Consider the following 27434-nt stretch of genomic DNA (forward strand, 5'->3'; position numbering starts at 1 on the left):
CTTCTACCCTTAGACCCTTAAAAAGTGGAAAGAAGCCAATGAATAATTACAGTGCAGTAGTTAACCCCTTGAGTAAAGAAGAATTTTTATGTTACCGTAGTGTTGCCAGGAGTATAAGGAAAAAGGAGAATGTGTAAAGAATAGGCCAGACTATTCTTGTGCATGTGTAGGTAAAGGAAAAATAACCCGTAACCAGAGAGGGATCCTCTGTAGAACTATCTGGCCAATCAAAAGAACCCAGTAACTCTCTCACAGTAGTAATATGAGAAATTCGGAGATAATTTGTATTTTTCCTAACCATACAAACCTTAGCTATTTACATTGGGTTTACTTTTGGCGTAGCTGAAATTACGAGCCATTAGATTTTAAACGAGGGTTTACTACCCCGCGCTAGTTAGCAGGGGTAGGGGGAGGAGTAGCTTGCTACCCCCTCCCCCCCTCACACACCGGTGAAATGTTTCACTTCACCTAAGAGGTAGGACTTGACTTGGGGGGACAGGGCTGGCGGGCAAATATGTGTAAATATGTTATTTTCATTAGTAAAATAAATTTTTGAATATACTTACCCGATGATCATGTAGCTGTCAACTCTGTTGCCCGACAGAAATCTACGGTCGGGATACGCCAGCGATCGCTATACAGGTGGGGGTGTACACAACAGCGCCATCTGTGAGTAGGTACTCAAGTACTTCTTGTCAACAAGAACTCAATTTTCTCCTCGGTCCACTGGTTCTCTATGGGGAGGAAGGGCGGGTACTTAAATTCATGATCATCGGGTAAGTATATTCAAAAATTTATTTTACTAATGAAAATAACATTTTTCAATATTAAACTTACCCGATGATCATGTAGCTGATTCACACCCAGGGTGGTGGGTGGAGACCAGCATACATGTTAACAAAGAAGCTAAGTATCCCGAATCTTATTTTAGCCGTTATTCAAAATAACAAACATAAAATAAATAAGTACCTGGTAAGGAAGTCGACTTGAACCATTACTCTGCCTTTTTAAGTACGTCTTCCTTACTGAGCCTAGCGATCCTCTTAGGATGCTGAGCGACTCCTAGGTGCTGAAGTATGAAGGGCTGCAACCCATACTAAAGGACCTCATCACAACCTGTAATCTAGGCGCTTCTCAAGAAAGAATTTGACCACCCGCCAAATCAACCAGGATGCGGAAGGCTTCTTAGCCTTCCGGACAACCCAAAAATATTTCAAGAGAAAGATTAAAGAGGTTCTGGAATTAGGGAATTGTAGTGGTGGAGCCCCCACCACTACTGCACTCGTTGCTACGAATGGTCCCAGAGTGTAGCAGTTCTCGTAAAGAGACTGGACATTCTTAAGATAAAAGACGCGAACACTGACTAGCTTTTCCAAAAGGTTGCGTCGAAAATATTTTGCAGAGATCTATTTTATTAAAAGGTCACGGAAGTTGTGATAGCTCTAACTTCGTGTGTCCTTACCTTCAGCAAAGCTTGGTCTTTCTCATTCAGAAGGGAATGAGCTTCTCGTATTAACAGTCTGAAAATAATAGGATAAAGAATTCTCTGACATAGGCAAAGATGAATTCTTAACTGAACACCATAAAGCTTCAGACGGGCCTCGTAAAGGTTTTTAAAATAGAACTTAAGAGCTCTTACAGGACATAATACTCTTTCTAGTTCATTTCCAACCATACGATAAGTTTGGAATAACGAACGATATTGGTCAAGGCCGAGAAGGCAGCTCGTGTTTGGCTAGAAAACCAAGATGTAGAACATGTAGCCGTTTCGGATGAAAATCCGATGTTCTTGCTGAAGGCATGAATCTCACTGACTCTTTTAGCTGTGGTTAAGCATATCAGGAAAAGAGTCTTAAAGGTGAGATCTTTCAGGGAGGCTGATTGAAGTGGTTCGAACCTGTCTAACATAAGGAATCTTAGAACCACGTCTAAATTCCAACCAGGTGTAACCAAACGACGCTCCTTCGTGGTCTCAAAAGACTTAAGGAGGTCCTGTAGATCTTTATTGTTGGAAAGATCTAAGCCTCTGTGACGGAAGACTGATGCCAACATGCTTCTGTAACCCTTGAAAGGGGAGCTGAAAGAGATCGCTCTTTCCTCAGATATAAGAGGAAGTCAGCTATATGAGTTACAGAGGTACTGGTCGAGGATACGGATACTGACTTGCACCAGTTTAGGAAGATTTCCCACTTCGATTGATAGACTCTAAGGGTGGATGTTCTCCTTGCTCTAACAATCGCTCTGGTTGCCTCCTTCGAAAAAACCTCTAGTTCTCGAGAGTCTCTCGATACTCTGAAGGCAGTGAGACGAAGAGCGTGGAGGCCTTGGAGTACCTTCTTACGCGTGGCAGACGTAGCAGGTCCACCTTAGGGGAAGAGTTCTGGGAACGTCTACTAGCCATCGAAGTACCTCGGTAAGTTATTCTCTCGCGGGCCAGAGGGAAGCAACTAGTGTTAACTTTGTCCCATCGTGAGAGGCGAACTTCTGCAGTACCTTGTTGACAATCTAGAACGGAGGGAATGCATATAGATCTAGATGAGACTAATCTAGTAGAAAGGCATCTAAAAGAACCACTGCTGGGTCCGGGATAGGTGAGCAAAGTATTGAGAGCCTCTTGGACATCGAGGTTGCGAAGAGATCTATGGTTGGCTGGCCCCAGGTGACCCAAAGTCTCTTGCATACATCTCTGTGGAGGGTCCAATATGTTGGAATTATTGTCCCTTCCTACTGAGACAAACTGCTAAGACATTCAAGTTGCCTTGGAAGAAATTGTTACTAGTGAAAAGTCTAGACCTGTTGAACAGGAGAGGAGGTCACTAGCGAACTCGCACCATGTCAGAGAGTAGGTCCCTCCTTGCTAGGAGATGAACATCAAAGCAGGGAGTTGTCCGTGTTGACCTCCATTACTTTGTCTTGAAGGAGAGACCTGAAGCTTTTCCAGGTCAGACGTACTGCCAGAAGCTTCTTGCAGTTAAAATGCATTGTCCTTTGACTCGAGTTCCATAATCCCGAGCATTCCCTACCGCCTAAGGTCGCACCCCAGCCTACGTCCGATGCGTCTGAGAAGAGAACGTGGTTGGGAGTCTGAACAGTCAGGGGAAGACCCTATAAAAGGTTGATAAAGTCCTTTCCTCAGGTTAGACCAGACTTATCTTCCGGAAACCGGGATCGAGACCGCTTCCAGCGTCTTGTCCTTTTCCAGTGAAGAGCTAGATGAAACCGAAGAGGACGGAGGTGTAGTCTTCCAAGTGACACCAATTGAACCACGGATGAAAGTGTCCTAACCAGACTCATCCACAGCCTGACAGGGCCGTATTCCTTCTTCAGCATCTTCTGGATGGATAGCAGGGCTGGGGATTAATCTTCTTGTTCAGCCATGTTCTCATCAGAGGGTTCCTCATCCGAAACTGATGAGGAAACGGCAACGGAGTGGGCAACGTCTGACTCGCTGAATCCGGTCGCACTGGTGGATGCGTGACTGAGCCGGACACAAGATCATGGTACTGCTGCACAGTCTGTGAACTGCCAACCATGGGGATGCGAGGAAGTACAGCGACAACCCGAAACTGTCTAGACTGTCTGGGTAGTACAGACAACCCCTTATCGGGTTGCTGAGGTTGCCGCACTGCGTCACAACAAGTCACCTCTGCTGGTTGTTGAACGTCTTCCCAGTGACACACTGAACGTCCACAACCACCTCCGCGAGTAGCTTAACGTCAACGTGCGACTGGCAACCCACACTGGGTCGCACCGGTGGAGGAACCATCTCAACTGGCGGACGTGAGTAGGATACCTCAGAGTCAACAGGGCGTACAACCAACCGGTAGGAAGGTCGTTGGCAAGAAGGTTCTTCTCCGTAAAGAATCCTCTATCAAGGACTAAGCTTGGACTGCATGTCTTGCAACAAAGCCCAAGGTCTATGGGAGCAGGTGTGGCAACAGACGGGGTTAGCGACTGAAGCGGAACCATTTACCCTCCCTGGAAGCATGTTATGCTTAAATTAAAGTCCATAGGAGGCTAAGCAGCTTAAGGCTCCTCTCCAAATGACAGAGTCCTCAAGGGAATATCAGAAGGAGGGAGAACAGCACTTTCTCATCTACAGGAACCATATCCGAGAAAAGCTAGGTTCTCTCAGTGAGGGTTTCACTGGTGCAAAAGCAGCAGACCAGAAGGCAACGTTATGAAACTGCTTGACAGTCTGTGAACTGTCAAAAACTGAACTGTCAACCACAACAGGAGCGTGAGGACATACACCACTGGTGTATAAGTAGCAGACCAGAAGGCAACGTCATGTAACTGTTTGACAGTCTGTGAGTTGGCAACAACCAAAGTTGTGTGGGGAAGCCTCAACTCCTGACTGACTAGTTAGCTGCGGGCGAGTGGCGGTAACCACAGTGTGTTGCGGAGGCTGACACACCGTGTCAAAACACGGCAGCTTGTGGTAGCTCACGCACGGCAACGGAGTGCTCTGTGTGTGGGAGTCACCATACATCTGGCAGGGTTGACTGTGCATGGGTGGAGGAGCTCTCACAACAAGAGTGTGAGAGCAGGAAGCCATGCCGGGCGCACAACCGTGGGAGGTGTAGGCCCACGGGTGCATCGTCAACCTTCTCCGCAGTCGGAGTGTGGGAGCTGGCAACAACAAAAGCAGAGGGCTGGTGTGTGGGAGGGGCTGCGGTGGGTTGTGGAGCATGCTGTATGGTATGCGGAGCATGCTGTAAGGTATGCGGCGCATGCTGCATGGTCTGCGGAGCATGTTGTAAGGTATGCGGCGCATGCTGCATGGGTTGCGGAGAATGCCGCATAGTGCTGGAACCCGGCAGCTCTACAGAACCTTCCCACTGCTGATGCGGTAGCTCACGCATGTTGGTGGAGCTCTCACAGGTGGAGTGTGGGAGCAGGCAGCCGCAGTATCTGCTGAGCGCACAACCTCGGCGGGTTGTAGGTTAACAGGCTGCATTGTCAACCTTCCAGCACGATACTCCTGCATGAAGGAGCAAGCTGAGACTGTATAGTCTGCAGCATGGACCACTAGGGTCTATGAAAGACAACAACAAACGGAGCTACTGTCCGTTGTGACTGAGGGTCTAAAACAGCTGGTGCGGCAACAGACGGAGTTACTGCCTGTTGCGGTACCACCTTGCCTCTCTTGGGAGGTGTGCAGTTGTCGTACTGCAGCGAGTCCGAACTGACCCAGTGGCTACACCTAGGCCGTTGGACTTGCGCGGAAGGGACCGACTTGCACTTAAAAGCTGCAAGATTTGGTCCATGGTTTCTGCGAGAAACCTCTTCCGCAGACGAGGAATAAATGGGCTCTCTCGTCTTTGTGTGGGTGGGGTGATCACGTCGGCAACGTGTGTAGATACACCCGAAACCACGGAGGGAAACGTTTGTTCGTCGATCAAGACCTGTGGAACCCATAAGTCCTTCGACATTACTTCTCCCCTGGGCTTGGGAGCTTGTAAGAGGTATCGGACAAGGTGAACAACTGGCACGAACAAACGAACCCTCGAACGCAACACTGTAACACTTTGCGCATATCACTTTATCACTTTTGATTTTCTGTTTGCACTTATTTCACTGAACTCGAAACTTTAAGTGATTTGTACCTGAAACACGCAATCCTATCCTTCATTAAAAGGTAGTAATTGCGAAAACAGTTTTACAATGTAACAGAAAAACATAATGAAAGATAAAGAATTCAGTGGCTGGAAAAGATACTAAACACTAGATCAAATAAACTACGTTTAAAATCTCTCACCGCATAAAGCCTGGGAACAAGAATAAAACTCTAGAAACGTTTTACCTTCTTCCCCTATAGCGACTAGGGAGAAGAGTAAAAAACGAGAACAACGTTACCCGCTTGAACGAAACGTTTATTCTCCTCTCTCTCCCTCCGTCTCTATCTCTCTCTCTCTCTCTCTCTCTTGACTTAGAACCTGAGAGATGAGCCCAATTATATATCGTTAAAACATATTATTTGTTAAAGGAAAAAAACTGAAAGGTTTCCCAAATAAAAAGTTCCTTTATTAGAATTAAAACCATTTAAGCTAAGAAAGAATGAACGAAACGCTAGAATCGGTTTACTCTTACTGCAACGTGAAACCGTGAAATACTCTCTCTCTATCGTAACGATAGAGCGCATGTTGAACGTTCTGAACGTCAACAACTGCGGAGACTAAACTAAACGTTAGTTCAACTTTGAAAACAGTACGAGACTATCAAAGAAATTCTTTCAAAAACATTAAAATTAAAATAGCATAAATTCTTAACAGGAAATACGATATGACGGGCTCAATGTTAATTAACTTCGGTTCCAAGTAAGGACCGCCTACTATTAGGAAAGGTCGCATATAAACAAACATAAAATTTAAGTTTTATAAGTTTATAATAAATGGAAAGTTAATCGAAGAGGCCTATAAATGGCGGAGAGATATAAACTAAATCTATAACTTTGTTAAGCAAAATTACCAAAAACCTAAACACACTTCCGTCTAAGGGAAGGGTCGGTCATAAAAAGTGAAAGAGAGTCTATACTCTCTTCGACACCAACACTTCCGTCTAAGGGAAGGGTCGGCCATTTAAAAGTGAAAGAGAGTCCATACTCTCTTCGTCACCATAATTAAATCTATCCAAAACGAGTTCAAGTTTTGAAATGAAGATAAAACCCCTGCATAGCGAAAGCTCAAAACTGGAAAAGTGTACATCACCAAAAGTTGTGAAAACAAATCCAGTTAGGGACGGCGTATTAGTAGGTCTTGCCGGTGGCACGACAGAGGAAAAATTGAGTTCTTGTTGACAAGAAGTACTTGAGTACCTACTCACAGATGGCGCTGTTGTGTACACCCCCACCTGTATAGCGATCGCTGGCGTATCCCGACCGTAGATTTCTGTCGGGCAACAGAGTTGACAGCTACATGATCATCGGGTAAGTTTAATATTGAAAAAGCTAAGGTTTGTATGGTTAGGAAAAATACAAATTATCTCCGAATTTGTCATTTGTTCCATAACCGAAATACAAACCACGCTATTTACATTGGGTGACTAACCCCTTAGGAAGGGTGGAAAGTCCCCAGCCATACTGGCTTTGGCTTACCCGGGGACTTAGAATCTGAGTGAGTCGCACTCGAGAAAAGGAGTCCCTGCACCTCACAAGTTCCTTGCTCCACAAGGAAACATGTGGCCTACATAAGCTTGTGTGTGAAGGAAGAAAGTGTGACCCGTCCTAGGCAGTTGACCTGGAGTTCCAGAAGGAACTCTGGGTTAGGACGTTCCCAATACCACCTCGTCAGGGTATGGGGGACGCAACAGTATTGTCTCAATACTCGGAACACAAGAAAGCATGGTTTACCTGCAGAGGTTTGAGGTCAGCTATGCAGAGACCAGGATGCTGCTTCCCCAGTAGAGGGAACGATGAAGAAAGAAGTAAGGGCCAGACATACTTCTTTCATTCATGCAGTCTAAAACCTGGTAACAATGCCCTCAACCTTCTGCTACCTGTCCAAAAAGGAGCCTGAGGCTAGACCAGTTGTTGTGTAGCCACCACAGAGCGATAGAAACGTATCGATACCCCTGTGGGTCACGTCCTGCAGGAAGCGGGCTGCGAAGGTCATTAGACGCTTCCAGACTATAGCTTGTAGCACCTGCATCAAAGAGTAGTTCTACTCGAAGTCGAGGGACGTTGCGATGTATCCGACATCGTGCTGTAGGGCGACGTGACGGGGGAGGGTCTGGATTCAGGTCGAGATGAATGCCCTTGAGTCCGAGCTGAAAAGGTATACTGGTCACTCTCCCCTGTGTCCTTCCTGTGCTCCCAAACCGGCTTGCACGTAAGGACAAACTGCAGCTGTTCTCAAAGATAACCCCTCAGTTCCTTTACTGGCAAGAAGAAGGTCTGGGTCATCTGATACAGAACAGAGACTCGAAATCTTGAAGGAGTCGAACCGAAGATCCGGGATTCCAAGATTCTGAGTCTAGAAAACAACTCAGGAGCGAACCTGAATGTTGCCTCCCCTATTCCCTTGAAAGGGCGGAGTCGTACGAGACCATGAAGATTGCTTACACTCTGGCCGAGGCCAGAGTGAGCAGGAGCACCGTCCCCCAAGACGGATTACGATCAGAGGCCTGAAGTAATGGTTCTTGAGAAGATCTCTAAAGGGACTAAAGAGTCCGAACCATGCTCCAAGGGGGAGGTCTCACTCCGACTGGGGCAGGTACGATCGTAGCTTCGCATGAGCAAAGAAAGATCCCGCGGGAAGGAAAAGTCTATTCCTTTCAGCCTGAAGGCCAGGGAAAGGCCGAGCGATAGGCTTCACTGCCGAGAGCGGAAAAGAGTTTCCTCCCACCGAAAAGCAATAACTCGTTATTGCTGGAGTAGAGGCCTCAAGGGAGGCGGTATCTATCCCACGACATCAACCACAGAAGACTCTCCACTTCGCCTAGTAGACCCCTGCGGATGACTATCGCAGGTGACGCGACCTCCGCTCCGCGACTGTTGCGAGATGTCTCTTCTCCAGGCGTGAAGCCGAAGCGATGCCCCGGCCTGTGAAAGATGTTGTAGCGTGGTTGTTTGAGTAGCCTGTGTCGTGGAAGAACCTCTCCCGGGAGCTCCGTCAGGGGATGCAGAGGGTCCGGAAACCATTCTGCGTATGGTCACAGCGGAGCTCTCAAGGCCATCGAAAGGTTGACAGACAACCTGGTCTTGTTGAGACCCCTTCTCAACAGACAACAATGGTGGGAAGACGTAGGAGTCGATGTTGTCCCACCGTCACCGGAAAGCATCTTGCCAAAGAGTCTTGGGGTCTGAGACTGGGGGGAAGAACAGCGGAAGTTTGAAGTTCCAGGCTGTCGTGATCAGGTCCCCCCGGCCAGGACTTGCTGGTTACTAGAGGCCAAAGACCCCCAGGTACTCTCTATCTGTGAGGCTCTGCTCAGATTGTCGGAGAGAACATTCCTCTGCCCGGAATGAGCGAGCCGATAGTGGTATTGAGAGGACTTCGGATCATCTCCGTATCTCTACTGCAAGATGCGAAAGTATGAAAATGCGCCTCCCTGCTGGTTGGAATACGCCAGTACCATGAAGTTGTCGCGCACGGAGCGACTCGGCAGGATCTGCAGGATCTGTAGAAGGGCCAGACTATGGCCTCTAAGCCCACCTAAATGATGAGGAGGTACCCTTCAGGTCCTGACCATAGGCCTGAACTAGAACATGCCCCCCCCCCCCCCCCTTTTCTTTGACGAGTCCAAGAACAGCATCAAATGTGGGGAAAGGACGAGAATATCCACTCCCATCAAGAGGTTCCATAGGTCAACACCCATTGCAGGTCTAAACGTTCCGCTGGTCCCATAGGGGCCAGAAAGTCCGGTTAATCATTGCTTTGATACCACAGGAATTAGGGCCGCCTAACAGGGAACTTATCCTGAGGCGACCGTTCGGGACTTTAGACGGGTCAATGAGGAAAAGAGACCCAGGAATCGTTCCAAGGTAGGGCTGAAAGCTCTGCTTCACTGAGAACAGGTACTGCGACTCTCCTCAGCCTTGCCGCAGTCAACTGAAGGGAAGGCTCGGAGAAGGAGTCAATATCATGGCTAGATACTCCAGATGTTGAGGCAGAAGTAGAGAAGGCTCCAAGCAAATTACCATGATCACTCACTCTTGGTAAAGTCCCGGAAGCTTGCCCCAGTGTTGAAGAAGGTCAAACCCGAGACTACCAGAGTTGGCCAGACCTCCAAAAAGCGAAGGAGGCAGAAGCCTGCTCCTGAGCGGCCATGAGGAAAGCAGGGAGAGTTCTCTGGTGAAAAACCTGCGATGCCGCGGCGGGATCGCCACACCGCATCTTAAGCAGGAACACCTGTAGTCTAGGCTGAATTCCAAGAGCTTCCTGGAAGATGGATGGAATGGAACCTGGAAGTAACCGTCCTTCCGATCCAGGGCATAAGGTGACCTGCAGTCTCGTTACCAGTCTGATCGACTCTGCTGTTCCACGCTGGACGAAGTTTGTTCGACAAACTTGATCAGAGCTGAGAGGTCGACGACGGAACTCCTGTCTCAGATGCTTTCCTACGAGAAAGGATCGACTGAAGGAGCCGGGGGGGGGGGGGGGAAGCCGTCGACGACCCTATGGAGGACCTTCTCCTAAGGCATGGATCCTTCTGCCCAAACGGGAAAACCTCTTGCCGACCCCATGGCATAGAGGCTCAGTGACACTGGATTCGCTGACAGTGAGGGAGAGATGGTAAGAGCGAGGCGCGATATCCTTGGCTGATCACGGAGATCGTGCAGGAATCAGCATCGGGAAGCTGTTATCCGGACGAGTAACCTTAGGCATCCCCCCAGCGTGAGACCTGCAAGGGGGTTGCCAATCCTAGAGTTTGTGAACTCTGCCGCTCCCTCTAGGATTATGCCTCCCCGGGAGAGCCTTCCGTGCTACCTGTCCCTGACAAGAGGCTGCTATTGTACACCTTGTCTTAGCTGCCGTAGCCGGTGCGATAACTTAGGCTGACGAGGCTGAATGAAGAGGCGTCAGAGGCCTGCAGGGTCTGGAAGTAAGCGCCTTGGAGGAGTGAAAACGGAATTCGACTTCCTCCGCACAACAGCTGTCCATGTCTCTGTCCTTGGGCTCAAACAAGCTCTTCCCAAGGATGGAAGAGCGTCTGAGCTTGTCGACATCCACGGATGAGACACCCGAGAGGAAGCCCTCGGTCACTGCGTCTAGATGCTCCAACATCGAGTTTGCCCGCAAGTTCGAAACTTGGCGACGGAACGCAAAGGTACTTGAGCCCAAGAGGAGGAAAGTACCCATGATCTTCCTGGAGCTTCCTTGTACAAAACCTCGGGTCGCAACCGAGGAGGGAAAGGACCTGGTAAGCCCCTTCCACGAGATGGAGAAGAGGAAGGGCTAAACTAGTCACTCCTTGCCCGACGGAGAAATCTCGAAAGGAAAACTCCCTGGCAAGACCCTTCCAGCGAATGTCGAGGAGGAAGGGCTAACCCAGGTTCTGGAAAGAAGAATGTTGCTCAGACCTCCCTGAAGATTCTTCCTGCTCTTGCACGTGCCATGCTCTGCGTTTACGGGGTGAAGACCGTGTTCTGGAAATACGTGCTCCAGCAGACTTGCCAGGCTGGCCGTGTTGAGAAATCCCGACGGGAATCGCGGTTGCAATCGCCCTGGCGCTCGCGCAATGGTAAATCAATGGTTCGCGCGTGGCCGAACGTGGAAGCGCCCGTGCGCGGGCACGCAGGAGCGCAGACAAAAGTGCGCGAGGGAGCGCAGAAGGAGGGCGAGCGTGGTTGGAAGGGCGAGAGCTGGCGGTCGGAATCCGATAGCTCACAGGCGAGCGATGACCCGTAGGCAAGCAATGGCTACTGCAGGGATCGAGCCGGCGCTCGCGCGATGAAACACCGTTGGTTCGCGCGCGGGCGAACATTGGAGCGCATGTGCGCAGGCGCGTAGGCGAGCGGGCACGTGGGCGTGTGGTCGCGCAGGCGAGCGCAGGCGGTCGGGAGACCGATGGCGCGTAGGCGGGCGATGCCGCGTTGCCGAGCGATGGCCTGTAGGCGAGTGAAGGCGCGTTGGCAAGCGATGGCGCGTTGGCAAGCGATGGCGCGTTGGCAAGCGATGGCGCGTTGGCAAGCGATGGCGCGTTGGCGAGCGGTGGTGCGTTAACAAAACGCTAGCGCGCAGGCGAAGAATCGCGCGGGCGCGTAAGAGATCGCTGACGCGTAAGAGACTAGGGAAGGTTAGCGCGCATCGCGCTAATCAGAAGGCGCGCAGGTGCATCAGGAAGGAGAGTGCTGATGCGAGCTGTCAATCAGGCAGTCCTGGACGGTCAGGAAAAACCGTTGGCGCCCATTGGTGCGTGGCAGAAAAGGGCGCGCAAATGTGCGCTGGCGATTGAAGAAAGCTGGCGCACAGAAGGACAGAAGTAAAGGTGAGCGCTGGCGAGCAGGAGGAAGATCTACGGCAAGACTCAGCTACCGGAGTGAAGTGAGACATTTCACCGGTGTGTGAGGGGGGGGAGGGGTAGCAAGCTACTCCTCCCCCTACCCCTGCTAACTAGCGCGTGGTAGTAAACCCTCGTTAAAATCTAATGGCTCGTCAATTTCAGCTACGCCGAAAGTAAACCCAATGTAAATAGCGTGGTTTGTATTTCGGTTATGGAACAAAGTAATAATTACTGTGGTTGGAGTTGATGAATATTGTATTATTCATAAAGAATAAAAGGGACGGGACGAGGGGGCTGAGAACCCCCTCTCCTGTATAAAAATCCTACGAGACATCGACAAAGAGATGGAGCTGGGGCGAGAGTGACTGCTCCCCGCACTCTAGTTTTGGGGTGTTTGAATGTGCGTGGATGTAGTACGATAGAGAGTAAAAGATGTGAGATTGGAAGTATGTTTAGAAGTAGAAGGATGGATGTATTGTCCTTGTGTGAGACAAAGATGAAAGGAAAGGGTGAAGTGATGTTTGGTGAAATGTCTGGTTGAGTGTCTGGGATTGAAAGGGGAAGAGCGAGAGAGGGTGTGGCTTTATTGCCGAGTGAATGGATGACAGGTAAAGTAGTGGAATGGAAGGAGATATCATCTAGGTTAATGTGGGTAAGGGTTAGGTTGGGTAGGGAATGTTGGGCGTTTGTCAGTGCGTATGGGTCAGGTAGTGAGAAAAGTGAAGAAGAGCGGAATGAGTTCTGGAATGAATTAATTAGGTGTGTAGAAGGACTGGGTAGAAGGAATTATGTAGTTGTCATGGGTGACTTAAATGCTAAAGTGGGCGCTGGAGAGGTAGAAGGTGTCATTGGGAAGTATGGCATACCAGGTGAAAATGAGAGTGGTGAGAGACTGATAGATATGTGTGTTGAACAAGAGATGGTAATAAGTGCTAGCTTTTTTAAAAAGAAAGATAAAAATAAGTATACATGGGTAAGAGTGGCAAATGGAAGAGTAGCAGAAAGGGCATTAATGGATTATGTGTTGATAACTAAAAGAATGTTTGGAAGATTGAAAGACGTGCACGTGTTTACGGGTATGGCTAACGGTATGTCTGATCATTTTTTGGTGGAAGGAAAATTAGTTGTAGCAAAAGAGTGGGGGAATAGAGTAGGTGGATGTAAAAGGGAGCTAGTGAGGGTTGAAGAGCTAATAAAACCGGGGGTAAAAAGTAAATACAGTGATACCTCGGTAGTCGAACGACTCTATACTCGAACAATTCGGAGTTCGACCAAAATTTTCGAGAAATTTTTGCTGCGGTGCTCGACCAAAAATTCGGTACTCGACCAGCCGAACACGTGACGACCGCATGGGCTTTGTGATGATCGCGCCATCTCGGCCACTCTCGCTTGTTCGGGAAGCATCAGTTCTCTCGAGAGCGTCACTCAGACAACGCGCGATCAGCATTCGTTGTGATTTAGTGATTTTCAGTGCTTTTAATTGCTTTTTTAGCTTTCATAATGAGTCCCAAGAAAGTAATGAGTGTTAAGGGGAAGGAGAAGAGGAAAACAGTGCGAACAACGATCGAGTTGAAGAAGGAAATTATAGCGAAATATGAGAATGGTGTACGAGTGTCCGATTTAGCGGTAGAATACGGAATGGCGAAGTCGACCATTTCTACGTTTTTAAAGCATAAAGAAATGATTAAGAAGGCGAATGTTGCAACGGGAGTTACGGCGGTAACTAAGCAAAGGCCACAAGTGATTGAGGAGATGGAAAAGTTGCTTTTAATATTTATTAAAGAAAAACAGTTGGCCGGGGAAAGTGTTAGTGAAGCGTTCATTTGTGAAAAAGCGTTGCATATCTATGAAGAATTAGTGAAGAAAAGTCCGAGTACCAGTGAAAGTGATTCATTTACATTTAAAGCGAGCAGGGGTTGGTTTGAAAAGTTTCGTAATAGAACAGGTATTCATCGTGTTACTAGGCATGGGGAGGCAGCTAGTTCGGATCAAATTGCAGCCGATAAATACGTGGGGGAATTCGATCGGTACATAAATGAACAAAATTTGATCGCACAACAAGTCTTTAATTGTGATGAGACTGGGTTATTTTGGAAGAAAATGCCAGCCAATACGTACATTACCAAGGACGAGACGAAGATGCCAGGTCACAAGCCAATGAAAGATAGGCTAACATTGTTGCTGTGTGCAAATGCAAGTGGCGATTGCAAGATCAAACCCTTGTTAGTGTACCACTCGGACAACCCCCGGGTGTTCAAACGAAATAATATTTGTAAAAGTGCACTACCAGTTATGTGGCGCTCGAACACTAAATCTTGGGTCACAAGACAATTCTTTACTGAGTGGATAAACGAAGTGTTTGCCCCCCAGGTTAAGGCTTACCTCATTGAAAAGAGCTTGCCAATGAAATGTCTTCTGGTTATGGACAATGCTCCTGCACATCCTCCAGGTCTCGAGGATGACTTGAAAGAAGAATACAGCTTTATCAAAATCAAATTCTTGCCCCCCAATACTACTCCCATACTCCAGCCCATGGACCAACAGGTCATTTCAAACTTCAAAAAACTCTATACCAAGGCCCTTTTCAGAAAGTGTTTTGAAGTGACCAGTGACACGAAGTTGACCCTAAAGGAATTCTGGAAGGAACACTTCAGCATCCTCAACTCTGTTAACATGATTGACCAAGCTTGGCGAGGTGTGACCTATAGGACATTGAACTCTGCCTGGCGTAAGCTGTGGCCATCATGTGTCACAGAGAGGGAGTTTGAAGGTTTCCAACCAGAGGCGGGTCCAAGCACTGCTACCCCTGTAATTTCTGATGACACTGATGTCGTTGAGGAAATTGTTGTCATGGGCAGGAGTTTGGGGCTTGAGGTCGACAAGGATGATATTGATGAGCTTGTAGAAAGCCATTCTACCGAGTTGACTGTGGAGGAATTGTTGCACCTGCAACAACAACAGCAGCAGGATCTGATTGTGGAGCAGGAATCTTCAGAAGAGGATGAGGTAAGGGAGGATGTTCCAAGTTCTCTCATCAATGAAATTTGTTCCAAGTGGGCAGATGTGCAGGCTTTTGCTGAAAAATACCACCCAGAAATTGCAGTAGCAAACCGGGCAGTGCATATGTTTAATGATAGTGTCATGTATCATTTTCGAAGAATACTGCAGAGGAGGAAGAAACAATTAACAATAGACCAGTTTTTCACAAAAGAAAAGAAAGCTGCTACATCAAAGCCTGTTTCTCCTCCAAAGAAGAGACAAAGAAGAGAAGAAACCCCTGAAATAGATCTGCCCACCCTTTCATTGGAGAGAGAAACAACTCCTGAAGGAGAACTACCCCGCCACATCATGGAAGGGGACTCTCCTTCCAAGCAGTAACCTCCCCCTTCCATCCTCTCCACATCCATCCCTGTATGCCATCGAACCGCTGCTCAAAGGTATGTTCACTACAGTACAGAAAATGGTTTAAAATTGTTTTATTTTAGTACAGTAAATGGTTTAAAATTGTTTTATAGGATTTTCTGACCAATTTCATACACATTTAGATAATTATTGTTGTTTAGGTACACGTTTTATTAATATTTTGGGCCTGTTCGAGTGCTTGGGAACGGAATAGAATATATACCATTATTTCTTATGGGGAAAAAAAATTCGGTACTCGAACAAATCGGAGGTCGAACACGGATCTCGAACGGATTATGGTCGAGTACCGAGGTATCACTGTATCAGGAAAGGTTGAAAATGGCATATGACGAGGTGAGAGTAAGAGAAACTGGTAATTTAGAGGAGGAGTGGAAGTTAGTAAAAGAAAATTTTGTTGGGATTGCAAGTGATGTATGTGGCAAGAAGTTTGTTGGAGGCAGCATGAGGAAGGGCAGTGAATGGTGGAATGAAGGAGTGAAGGTAAAAGTGGAAGAGAAAAAGAGGGCTTTTGAAGAATGGCTACAGAGTAATAGTATAGAGAAGTATGAAAAATATAGAGAGAAAAATGTGGAAGTAAAGCGCAAGGTACGTGAGGCAAAGAGGGCAGCTGACCTGAGGTGGGGTCAGGGATTGGGTCAGTCATATGAAGAGAATAAGAAGTTTTGGAAAGAAGTGAAGAGAGTAAGGAAGGCTGGCGCAAGAATTGAAGAGACAGAGAAAGATGGAAATGGAAGGTTGTTAAAAGGAGAGGAGGCAAGGAAAAGGTGGGCGGAATATTTTGAAAGTTTGCTGAATGTTGAGGACAATAGGGAGGCAGATATAATTGCTGTTGCAGGTGTTGAGGTGCCAGTGATGGGAGATGAGAATGAGAGAGAGATTACAATAGATGAAGTGAGGAGAGCACTAGATGAAACGAGAGTAGGAAAAGCATCTGGTATGGATGGTGTGAGAGCTGAGATGTTGAAGGAGGGGGGTGTGACTGTACTTGAATGGTTGGTGAGATTGTTTAATATGAGTTTTGTGTTGTCAATGGTACCAGTAGATTGGGTTTGTGCATGTATTGTACCACTATATAAGGGTAAGGGAGATGTGCATGAGTGTTGTAATTCAAGAGGTATTAGTTTGTTGAGTGTAGTTGGAAAAGTGTATGGTAGAGTAATGATTAATAGGATTAAGGATAAAACAGAGAATGCAATCTTGGAAGTACAAGGTGGTTTTAGAAGAGGTAGGGGTTGTATGAATCAGATTTTTACAGTTAGGCAGATATGCGAGAAATATTTAGCAAAAGGTAAGGAGGTGTATGTTGCGTTTATGGATCTGGAGAAAGCATATGATAGAGTTGATAGGGAAGCAATGAGGAATGTGATGAGGTTGTTATATGGAGTTGGTGGAAGGTTGTTGCAAGCAGTGAAAAGTTTCTACAAAGGTAGTAAAGCATGTGTTAGAATAGGAAATGAAGTGAGTGATTGGTTTCCGGTGAGAGTGGGGCTGAGACAGGGATGTGAGCTGTCGCCATGGTTGTTTAACTTGTATGTTGATGGAGTGGTGAGAGAGGTGAATGCTCGAGTGCTTGGACGAGGATTAAAACTGGTAGGCAAGAATTACCATGAATGGGAGGTAAATCAGTTGTTGTTTGCAGATGATACTGTACTGGTAGCAGACACAGAAGAGAAGCTTGACCGATTAGTGACAGAATTTGGAAGGGTGTGTGAGAGAAGGAAGTTGAGAGTTAATGTGGGTAAGAGTAAGGTTATGAGATGTACGAGAAGGGAAGGTGGTGCAAGGTTGAATGTCATGTTGAATGGAGAGTTACTTGAGGAGGTGGATCAGTTTAAGTACTTGGGGTCTGTTGTTGCAGCAAATGGTGGAGTGGAAGCAGATGTACATCAGAGAGTGAATGAAGGTTGCAAAGTGTTGGGGGCAGTTAAGGGAGTAGTAAAAAATAGAGGGTTGGGCATGAATGTAAAGAGAGTTCTATATGAGAAAGTGATTGTACCAACTGTGATGTATGGATCGGAGTTGTGGGGAATGAAAGTGATGGAGAGACAGAAATTGAATGTGTTTGAGATGAAGTGTCTAAGGAGTATGGGTGGTGTATCTCGAGTAGATAGGGTTAGGAACGAAGTGGTGAGGGAGAGAACGGGTGTAAGAAATGAGTTAGCGGCTAGAGTGGATATGAATGTGTTGAGGTGGTTTGGCCATGTTGAGAGAATGGAAAATGGTTGTCTGCTAAAGAAGGTGATGAATGCAAGAGTTGATGGGAGAAGTACAAGAGGAAGGCCAAGGTTTGGGTGGATGGATGGTGTGAAGAAAGCTCTGGGTGATAGGAGGATAGATGTGAGAGAGGCAAGAGAGCGTGCTAGAAATAGGAATGAATGGCGAGCGATTGTGACGCAGTTCCGGTAGGCCCTGCTGCTTCCTCCGGTGCCTTAGATGACCGCGGAGGTAGCAGCAGTAGGGGATTCAGCATTATAAAGCTTCATCTGTGGTGGATAATGTGGGAGGTTGGGCTGTGGCACCCTAGCAGTACCAGCTGAACTCGGTTGAGTCCCTGGTTAGGCTGAAGGAACGTAGAGAGTAAAGGTCCCCTTTTTGTTTTGTTTCATTGTTGATGTCGGCTACCCCCCAAAATTGGGGGAAGTGCCTTTGGTATATGATGATATGATAAAGAAAATATATAAAAGGATATACTGTACTATACAACAAAGCATTTTTCATGGATTAAAATGTATAGCTTTCTTAAATATAAGAAAGTTTTCAAGTAATAAATTCATTACATACTGTAAACTGTAAAAACTACTAAAAAAGCTATCATGGTACCTTAATTGAGGAAGACTTTCCTTCTCTTCATCCCAAAAAATCTCATTATGATTTTTGAATATTTTACGGATGGTTTCTGCAATTGCGTATGCATTAGAGCAAACTTCTTCTGATCTTAAAAGTGGTCTTTCACTACTACGGCCACTCGGATCACCAACTTGCGCAGTTGCTCCGCCTACCTGTTGAAAAAAAAATTTGAACAATTGTTTCATTTATGTACACCATTTCATGAAATGCCATTCAATTAAAAACTTTAACGAGTCCGTAACTATGGAGACATCTTGTGAAGAGAACTTCCGCTTAAAACTGATGGCAAGAGGTTATAACAGAAATAAGAGGCAAGAATAAAAACAAAATGCTAGTTTGATGAGGCAAGAATAAATACAAAATGCTAGTTCGATGTGTGAAGCAAAAGCTAAACAAGAAAAATAGCTAATGCCTAAAGGAGTATACTGTAGTATAAAAAGAATTTACAGCATCCAATTAACTACTTTATTTAGAAAGGAAACTATCACTGGTATAACTCATATGAATTCAACTGTTCATGGCCAAAGCTAGTTGCATGAAAAATAGAATGTTATTAATAAAATTGATTAGTTTGTACTTGCTTCGCACTCTTATCGCTTCTCCTTCAAAGCTGCTAATGCTCAACGTCTACCCTAAAACTAAAAAATTTCTATTTTTCTTCCCTGTAATAGTACTGCCTGTCTGATTTAGTACTGGGATCATGTGGTAGTTGACTTTTATCATAAGGGGGAGATTATCTAAACCAATGAGTCAAACTAAACTACTGTATATAATAATAAATCTAAGTTATGAACAAATAAAACCGGAGGTAAAATAACATTTTTGTAAGTAATTTGTATTTTTCTTAGTATACAAACCTGGAGCTATTTATAGGGGTATACTTTCAGCGTAGCTGAAAGACGAGCCATGATAATTTTAGTGAGGGATAACTACCCCATCCGCTAGTTAGCGGGTGGCGGGAAGGTAGACTGACTACCCCGCTCACTCACACCTCTCGGCTAAGTAACCAATTTGCTTTATGGCAGGACTTCTCAGGGGACAGGGTGGCGGGCCAATTTGTATAAATAGCTACAGGTTTGTATACAGTACTAGGAAAAATACAAATTACTTACAAATTTGTTATTTGTTCCGGCATAAATACAAACCCTCCGCTGTTTATAGGGGTGACTTACTCTTAGGAGGGAGGAAGTCCTCATCAACTGACCTTGGTCATGACCCGGGGTCCTCTCTATTTCGATCTGTGATCAATAGTAGACGGGACCCTACCCTCATTAAAATCAAGTGCCGATATGAGGTAATGCAATGATAGCGGCCTGTAGAAGCTTGTGCGTGAGTAGAACTTTGGGGACATAACAAAGTATTCTTCTATACTTAGGAGGCACAAGGGAAATGGGTCTTACCTGCAGCGAGGTGAGGTCAGCTATGCTGACGCTTGCGGAGCTATTTTCCCCAGAGGGGAGAAGATGAAAGGAAGAAAGGAGCCAGTCATTCTTACTCATTCACCCCAGACTAATCCGGGTACCCTCAGCCCTCAACCCTCAGCTACTTATCCATCCAGGAGCCTGAGGTGTTTAGACTATTTGTTATGCAACCACCACAGGACCGATGGAAAAGGTCTCCATGTTCTTGTGGGTTACGTCTTTGCAGGTAGTGGACCGTGAAGATCGATTGATGCTTCTGCTTCCACATGCCCACTTAGAGTATCTGCACCACAGAGTACAGTAGTTTCTTGAACGCCAGGGATGTAGCAACGCCACCAACGTTACGAGCTCTGGGTCCTAGGATGGAGGAGGGTCAAGATTGAGAGCAACCTCAATAGCCTTCCGATCCCACAGGGGAAGGAAATCCTTGTGATCCTCCTCTCGACCTTCCCCATGCTGGTCAACAGTGCCGACACACGGGGGCGAGCTGGTGCCGTTCTTTTAAGGTAACACCACAGACTCCTCACTGGGTAAAAACCCCAGTTGATAGGTCTTCGGTTACAAAACAAAGACTCTTTCTCCAAAATGGGCTGTGCCTAAGGTACAGCACACTAGCATTTTGAGTCTTGGCAATCCACTCAGGGATGCCACTAAAGATTACTTCTCCCCATCTTCTAGAGTAGGAGACCTCAAAAGATGGATCATACAACACACTAACTCTCCTGGTCAAAAGCCCAAGTGAGTAGATCAGTACAGCTTATGTTATAAGGGCGAATCTACATAGAGATCGCTTTCCGGACAGGAGACTGTACGGTAATTACCGAACGCATCCAACTAAACCCAAGAGGAGACTGAGACATATCTTCAATCTATTGTTGGATGGGTAATAAGCATAAGTCTACTACGGAGTAGTAACACCGAACTGTGAGCATGATAAGCATACATGCGTAGCTCGACTTAAAAGTCGTGTCCGGAACTCAGTTGGAGAACGCTGAAAACTTTCGTAACGGAGGTTTCTCCTTCTTAGGACAAAAACGTTCGTACTTCTCCGTCTCCGATCGGTAAACTAGCATTTATATTGAATGTTCCCTACTAGGGAACAGATATGCTTGTGAGAAGTTTCCAGCTAAAGCCACTGTAAGAGACTAAGACTTCCGATCGGGAGAAAGAAAAAAATGCCTATAAGAAGGCAGAACGTAAATGCCGTATGTCTGGTTACAGGAAAGTAGCCAAGTAATGTACTCAATAACCTGGTTTCAGTAATAGAGCGGAGCTCTAATTACAAGATGTATACCTAGCCCTTATTGGCAGAAAGATCGCTTGCACCTATATGTACTTGCCCGTCTGCGCTAGCGCATACGTAATCTCGGCCTTCAGGAAATGTTTGCAACGAATCCGGTTGGGGGAATAATGTGTCCGACGAATCGCAACATTATTGCCCAAGGAATTTTTTATCGTTGACTAGCTGTAATAATTTTTTGAATGAGAGCGCACATATTCTCAAACAAAATATACAGTTATAAAAGCGATCATTTCTCCTTTGGTTTGCCCCTCCAGTTTATCGAAGGAGCTAGCCAGCGTTCATACACAGACAAGGATGTCTGGTTCTCCGTGGGCGGGATTTGAAACGTTCGTAAACGTAATGAAAAGCTGCCCATGATGTTGCTCTCATTCTAACAGCTAACACTGCTCTTTCGGGACTAATTGTTTGAGACAATAACCCTTTAAGGGTAAAATAGAAAGTCTCGGAAGTCTATCGTGTAAAATAGTAAGTCGTCGTAACGGTAGAACCCGAGTCTATGACAATAAACTCGCGGATTTGTCTTGAATAGAGCGCATGCTTTGGGAAGGCCCTTATGAAGTTTTAACAACACCCATTGAAGTTCTGTAAAACTTCTCAGGAACGAGTCTCCCGAAAAGGGTGAAGTCTCGTATGTGGGGTTTTGCTTCACGAAGACCAGACATAATTGCCCTCGACCGCTTACCCGAAGGAGTTACCATCGAACGCTTTCTCGCTAGCAAGAAAACTACCATCTAATTGAGGCAAGGCCTGACAGGGGAAATGAACTGGAATGTAAAGAATTTTTCATTCCCACTAATTTCCGTCTGCTAACCCAACCACTCGAAGTGGGAGGGTGGAGGGAAGATGACGGAGGTTCGTTCGAAAACGAAAGGATCAGTGCTGGCAAAACAAGCCTTGCTGACATAGTAATCAGCTGGGAGTGTAGAGTGACGTATTAAGTCCCGCTTTTGGAAGACCCATCCCGTAGGGAGGGGGGGAGGTTGACCATAGAGTTTTCAGAAAAAAACTTTGGATCGCGGGGACCGAGAGATTCGGTGCGATGAGAGCCTAGGGATTCAGAATCTATTTGTCAATTCCTTTCTACGGCCCTGGGATGTTGTGACGAGAACCCGCAGGAACTCTGTCGCTGATTCCTGATGGAATCTTCAGGAATCGTATTGCATGAACTTACCGGGGTTCACAAGACCAGAACCCAAAGGAACTGTGTCATAGTTACCTATAGGGAGACGGAAACCCCTAGGCAGCAGGCATCCCTCAGGGTTTTTGCACGCGCGCGATTACTTGCGTAACGAGTCAGAAGACTGTCATGGGAGTAAAACTCTTGATGACGATGGTCACGCGCATAAAGTTGGCCGTGCACACAGAGATGGTCGTGCGCGCACGCACCGAGATGGTTACGCGCGTGCGAACACTTCGTCCGACAAGAGTTCAAAAACTCTGTCATAAAAGTAAAACTCTTAATGACGATTGTCATGCGCGTAGTTTCGGTCGCACACACTGAGATGGTCACGTGCGCGCACCGAGATGGTTACGCGCGCGCGTGAACATTTCACGCGACGAAACTCTTGCGCGCACGAACACTTCGCGCGACAAGAGTTCAAAAACTTTCTGTCATAAGAGTAAAACTCTAGCGCGTGAACACTTCACGCGACGTGAGTTCGAAAACCCTCTGTCATAAGAGTAACACTCTCGCGTGCGTGTTCGCGCGACAAGAGTTCGAAACTCTCTGTCATAAAAGTAAAACACTTGATCGCGCGAACCGAGATGGTCACGCACGTGCACATAAGAGTTGTTTGCTTGTGCTACGCTGTTCGCGCACTTCAACATAGCGCTGATTGCGTGCGCTCAGTGTTTGTTGCGCCCGCCAAGTTGGTCGTTTGAGCCAAGTTGGTCGTGAGAGCCAAGTTGGTCATGTGAGCCAAGTTGGTCGTGTGAGCCAAGTTGGTCGTGTGAGCCAAGTTGGTCGTGCGAGCTAAGTTGGTCGTGCGACCTAAGTTGGTCGTGCGAGCTAAGTTGGTTATGTGAGCCAAGTTGGTTGCGCGCGCGAGCTCTCAGCGTTACGAGAGTCCGAAAACTCTCTGTCGTAAGAGTAAAACTCTTGGCGCTTAGGAGAGAACTCATTGCTACGATCACCTAAAGGTTCACGGTAGCGTAAGTTGTGTGAGCGCGAACGCTCAACACAACGCGAGTCCGAAAACTCTCTGTCATACGAGTAAGACTCATAATAACTAGGGTCACGAGAACCCGAAGGTTCAGCGTATACTGTGTTGCGAGACCAAGAAGGGTTATCCCAACGAGAAACTGAAGTTCCTCTGTCACGAGCCCCTAAGGATTAACATGACTAAAGGCATGAGAGACCAAAGGCCTAACGTAGCCTGTGTTGCGAGACCACGAAGGGTCAGCGCAACGAGAAACCGAAGTTTCCCTGTCACGAAACACCGGAGTATCAGAGTGACTAAAGTTACAAGAGCCCAAGTGATCAGCGTAACTAAAGTTACGAGACCCCAAAGGGTCAGCGTGACCGATGGCACGAGGTCCCGAAGGCTCAACGTTACCAACGTTACGAGAGCCCGGAGGTTCAGCGTAACAGAAACCTGAAGGTTTCGAGTCGCATGACCCGGAAGGATCAGCGCGACGGAGCCCCGAAGGACTCCTACTGTCATGAGAACCCGCAGGATCAACATGACGAGAGCCCAAAGGCTCACGATCATGCCAGCCCAAAGGGTGATCGTCACGAGACCCCGAAGGGTCAACGTGAGGAGAACTGGCATGTTCAAAAAGACGCCTCCTCACAGCACAAGGAGGAGAACGTCTGGGATGGAGAGGAGTTACAAACCCTTCCACCCTACGAACCTACGGAGAGAAACGTTCAGCAGACTCCCCCCGAGGGGGAGACTGATCCAGATCTAAAAATAACTCCTCCGCAGGGGAGGTTTGTTCTCCCGAAGGAAAACGTCGCTTAAGATCAGGCTCTCGCTCCGCCCCAGGAGGAGAACCATAATCGTAAGGGGGGACCGCCGATGCCCAGAGGCAGTCTTCTCTCAAGAACGAGACTCGTTCCCCCGAAGGGGAAACCAGCTTTGGAGAAAGCTCTGCCACTGCCCCTGTGGATCAGCAAACTCCTACAAGTTTTCTCTCGCGAACGAGAGGAAAGTTCTCCCGAAGGAGATCGCCTAAGACACGCTTTCTCCCAGCTCAATGGAAAAAGCGTAGGCGTAATAATCTCTCACTCGCAAACGAAAGAGAAGTCCTCCTGAAGAAGGCCATTGCCTAAGACAAGCTTTCTCCCAGCTCTATGGGAAAAAAGCGTAGGCGAAATAATCTTTCTCTCGTGAACGAGAGAGAAGTCCTCCCGAACCTTTCTCTCAGCTCTATGGGAAAAAAGCATAGGCGTAATAATCTCTCTTGCAAATGAGAGTGAAGTCCTCCCGAAGGAGGACATCGCCTAAGACAAGCTTTCTCCCAGCTCTATGGGAAAAAGCATAGGTGTAATAATCTCTCTCTCGCAAACGAGAGATAGAAGTTTCCCTCGAAGAAGGAACAAGCCTTAGACTTGCTTTCCCCCCAGTTCAAGGGGAAGAAGCACAGTCTTTGGCAACGAGATAGCAGAAGCAAAACTCGTCGAGATGTCCGCAATTCTTCCCGAAAGGGGGAAGGTTGCTGAACGGCTGAAGTTGGGAAGCTCTCCCTCGGAAGGGGGGGGGCAACCCAACTCCGGGGAAGGTTAACACTCCCTTGTAAGGGAAGATTCTCCAACCCCTGGAGGCGAACCTCCTAGCAGCAAACTATGCTTCCCATCAACAAGCCTTGTTCAAGTTGAAAGTTGACGAGTGCTACCTCGTAACGTGGGCAGCTCACGAGCTACAGTACCACATGAAGTGCAGGATAATGAACAGAGCGGCCTAAGCCCTCGGCTTTGTGTTCTACGTCGCTGCTATCTGTAGAAATGAAAATAAAAGTTGTGATTATTTAATGCTCCGCTGCACAACATGAACTATTCGGGGAATAAGTCACCTTCCTTGTTAACTCAAGTAATGAAACAATCACATGGGAGTGTTGAGGACTTGCCGACCACCAACGCATGGGAGGGCGGCAAGGTAGGGGAGCAGAATCAACACAATGACAACTCCCTTACGGCCGAGACCACCAGATACGTTGCCAACAGTAATTAAAGTTACAGGTATCTAACAACATAAAAGTATATTTCCATTTATACATATATACATGCATATATATGTATAAGATAAATGAAAACACACACAAGAGGAAAAAAAAAAAGGCAGAAAAACAATCAAGGCAAGTTTTTGCGGGAGAGAACGGCAGCATGTTCGTTCTCTACTGAGGCAAAAAGTAACGTGGTTACTCAGCCGAGAGATGTGAGTGAGAGGGGTAGCCAGTCTAACCCACCCCCCTGCTAACTAGCAGATGGGGTAGTTATCCTTCATTAAAAGTATCATGGCTCGTCTTTCAGCGTATACTCCTATAAATAGCGGAGGGTTTGTATTTACGCCAGAACAAATCTGCTATAAAGAGAAATTTACATTTAATCTATTAAAGGTGTTTCTTAAAAAATGTTAAAACCTTAAAAACGATAACCCTCCGAATCCAATAAAACATCAGACAAAATTTTCTGACTGAAAAATAAATCTATGACCAACATAATCTTGCTAAAACAACATGTTCTTTTGGTATGATGATGCTATAAACAAGCTATGACAAACTTTAATGCTGTAACAATATTGTGCAAGATTACACTAGTATTACTTACGAGAGTTATAATATTATGACCTGCTCTCTGGCAATGAAGGAGGGTTACTAAGACCAGCAAATTTCCCACATGCAGGGAATCTGCAGTTGGATCAAATCCACTGTAAATAGTCTGAGGAGAGCTATTTAGTTCCTTGATGAAATCGTTTGTGCTGAAATGTAAAAAATTATAAGGAAAGTTAGTTAGTAACGTCCCTATGCAATAATCAATCATACACTGAACAGTTGTTCTGAAACTCATCTTTATCATCATTATTACTTTCTAAACTACAACCTTAGTTTGAAAAGCAGGATGCTATAAACCCAGGGGCTCCAACAGGGAAAATAGCCCAATAAGGTAAGGAAACAGGGAAAAATAAAACATTCTAAGAACAGTAACTACATTAAAATGACAAATTCGTAAATAATTTGTATTTTTCCTAACTATACAAACCTTAGCTATTTATTAGGGGGTTTTACTTTCGGCGGAGCTGAAATGACGAGAAATTAAAATTTAGCCAAGGTTAACCACCCACACCGCTAGTTAGTGGGGGGTAGGGGGGGTAGCTTGTTACCACTTCCCCTCACACACCTGTGATTTAACTCTCTTTGCTTGGAGGTAGGACTTCAAGGGGCATGGGGCTGGCGGGCAAGTTTTTATAAATACCTAAGGTTTGTATAGTTAGGAAATATACAAATTAGATTGTACCTACAAATTTGTCATATGTTCCGTAACTAGAATACAAACCACGCTATTTATTAGGGGTGACTCACCCATTATGAAGGGTGGACGTCCCTGCCAATCTGGCTTTTGGCTTTACCCGGGGGGTCCTTATCTGAGTATATTAGTACTCCAAAATAATGAGTCCCTGTGCCTCGCTAAACACGTTATACTGCCTGGTAGACTGATGCTGAGGAATTTCTCAGATATCTAGACAACCCTTTCCAACTTATTGCAAAAAGCCTCTGTGAGAGAGGAGGTACTGGGTAGTCTCCAGGCGTACAATCATAGCAAAGCTATAGCTTGTGGTAGGTGTCGAAGTGGGTTGTCTGTGATATGGAGAGGCTTCTCTTGGAGACTCTATCAGAAGCTGCAGAAGGTTTGGAACCCGTTCTGCGTAATGCCATAGCGGAGCTATGAGAGTCCTTAAGAGGCTGACCGATGTTCTAGCATTCTTAAGTGCCCTTCTCCAGACAAAACAGGGACGAGACGTAAACGTCATTGATGTGCCCACCGTTGTTGGCCTGTTTTTGCCAGAGAGCTTTGGGATCTAGGGCTGGGGAGCAACGGCAACTTGAGGTTCAGGGGCGTTGCGAACAGATCCCTAGTTGGAGGACCCCGTAAAGTCGGGACTTTGTCAACTACAAGGTGATTCAAAGATCATTCGGTATACCTTATCTGAGATGCTGTGCACAGATTGTTGGCGAGCACATTCCTCTAGTCTCGAATGAAGCGGGCTGATACTGTAGTGGCACCGAACGGACTTTGGCCCATCTAAGTGTTTATATTGCTAGATGGGAAGAGGCTGTGAGCAAGTTCCTTCTTGCTTGTCGATGTGAGCCTCTATGTGGTGTGTGGTATTGACGACCATCACATCACTGAGTGGTCTGTTAGGAACCGATGAGGCTGCTGAAGGACCGGAAAGTTGGCCTTCCTCTCTTAAGGGATTTAAGTGAAGGTACTTTTGGACTCTGTCCAGAGGGCTGAGGTCGTTGGGTGCAGCACTATGGTCCCTCCTCTCTTCTTT

General features: G+C 46.6%; 1 protein-coding gene across 1 annotated transcript in view; it reads right to left on the reverse strand.

Moving 5' to 3' along the window:
* Positions 1-27434, reverse strand: part of TyrRS-m (Tyrosine--tRNA ligase, mitochondrial) — a 106145-nt gene that overhangs the window by 48941 nt on the left and 29770 nt on the right. The window contains exons 3-4 of the mRNA XM_068388725.1: positions 25709-25859; positions 18190-18368 (exon numbers count right to left, since the gene is read on the reverse strand). Coding sequence (XP_068244826.1) covers positions 18190-18368; positions 25709-25859 — 330 coding nt within the window. The remainder of the gene's footprint in view (positions 1-18189; positions 18369-25708; positions 25860-27434) is intronic.

The sequence above is a fragment of the Palaemon carinicauda genome, chromosome 15, assembly GCF_036898095.1.
Source record: "Palaemon carinicauda isolate YSFRI2023 chromosome 15, ASM3689809v2, whole genome shotgun sequence".
Taxonomy (NCBI): Eukaryota; Metazoa; Arthropoda; class Malacostraca; order Decapoda; family Palaemonidae; genus Palaemon; species Palaemon carinicauda.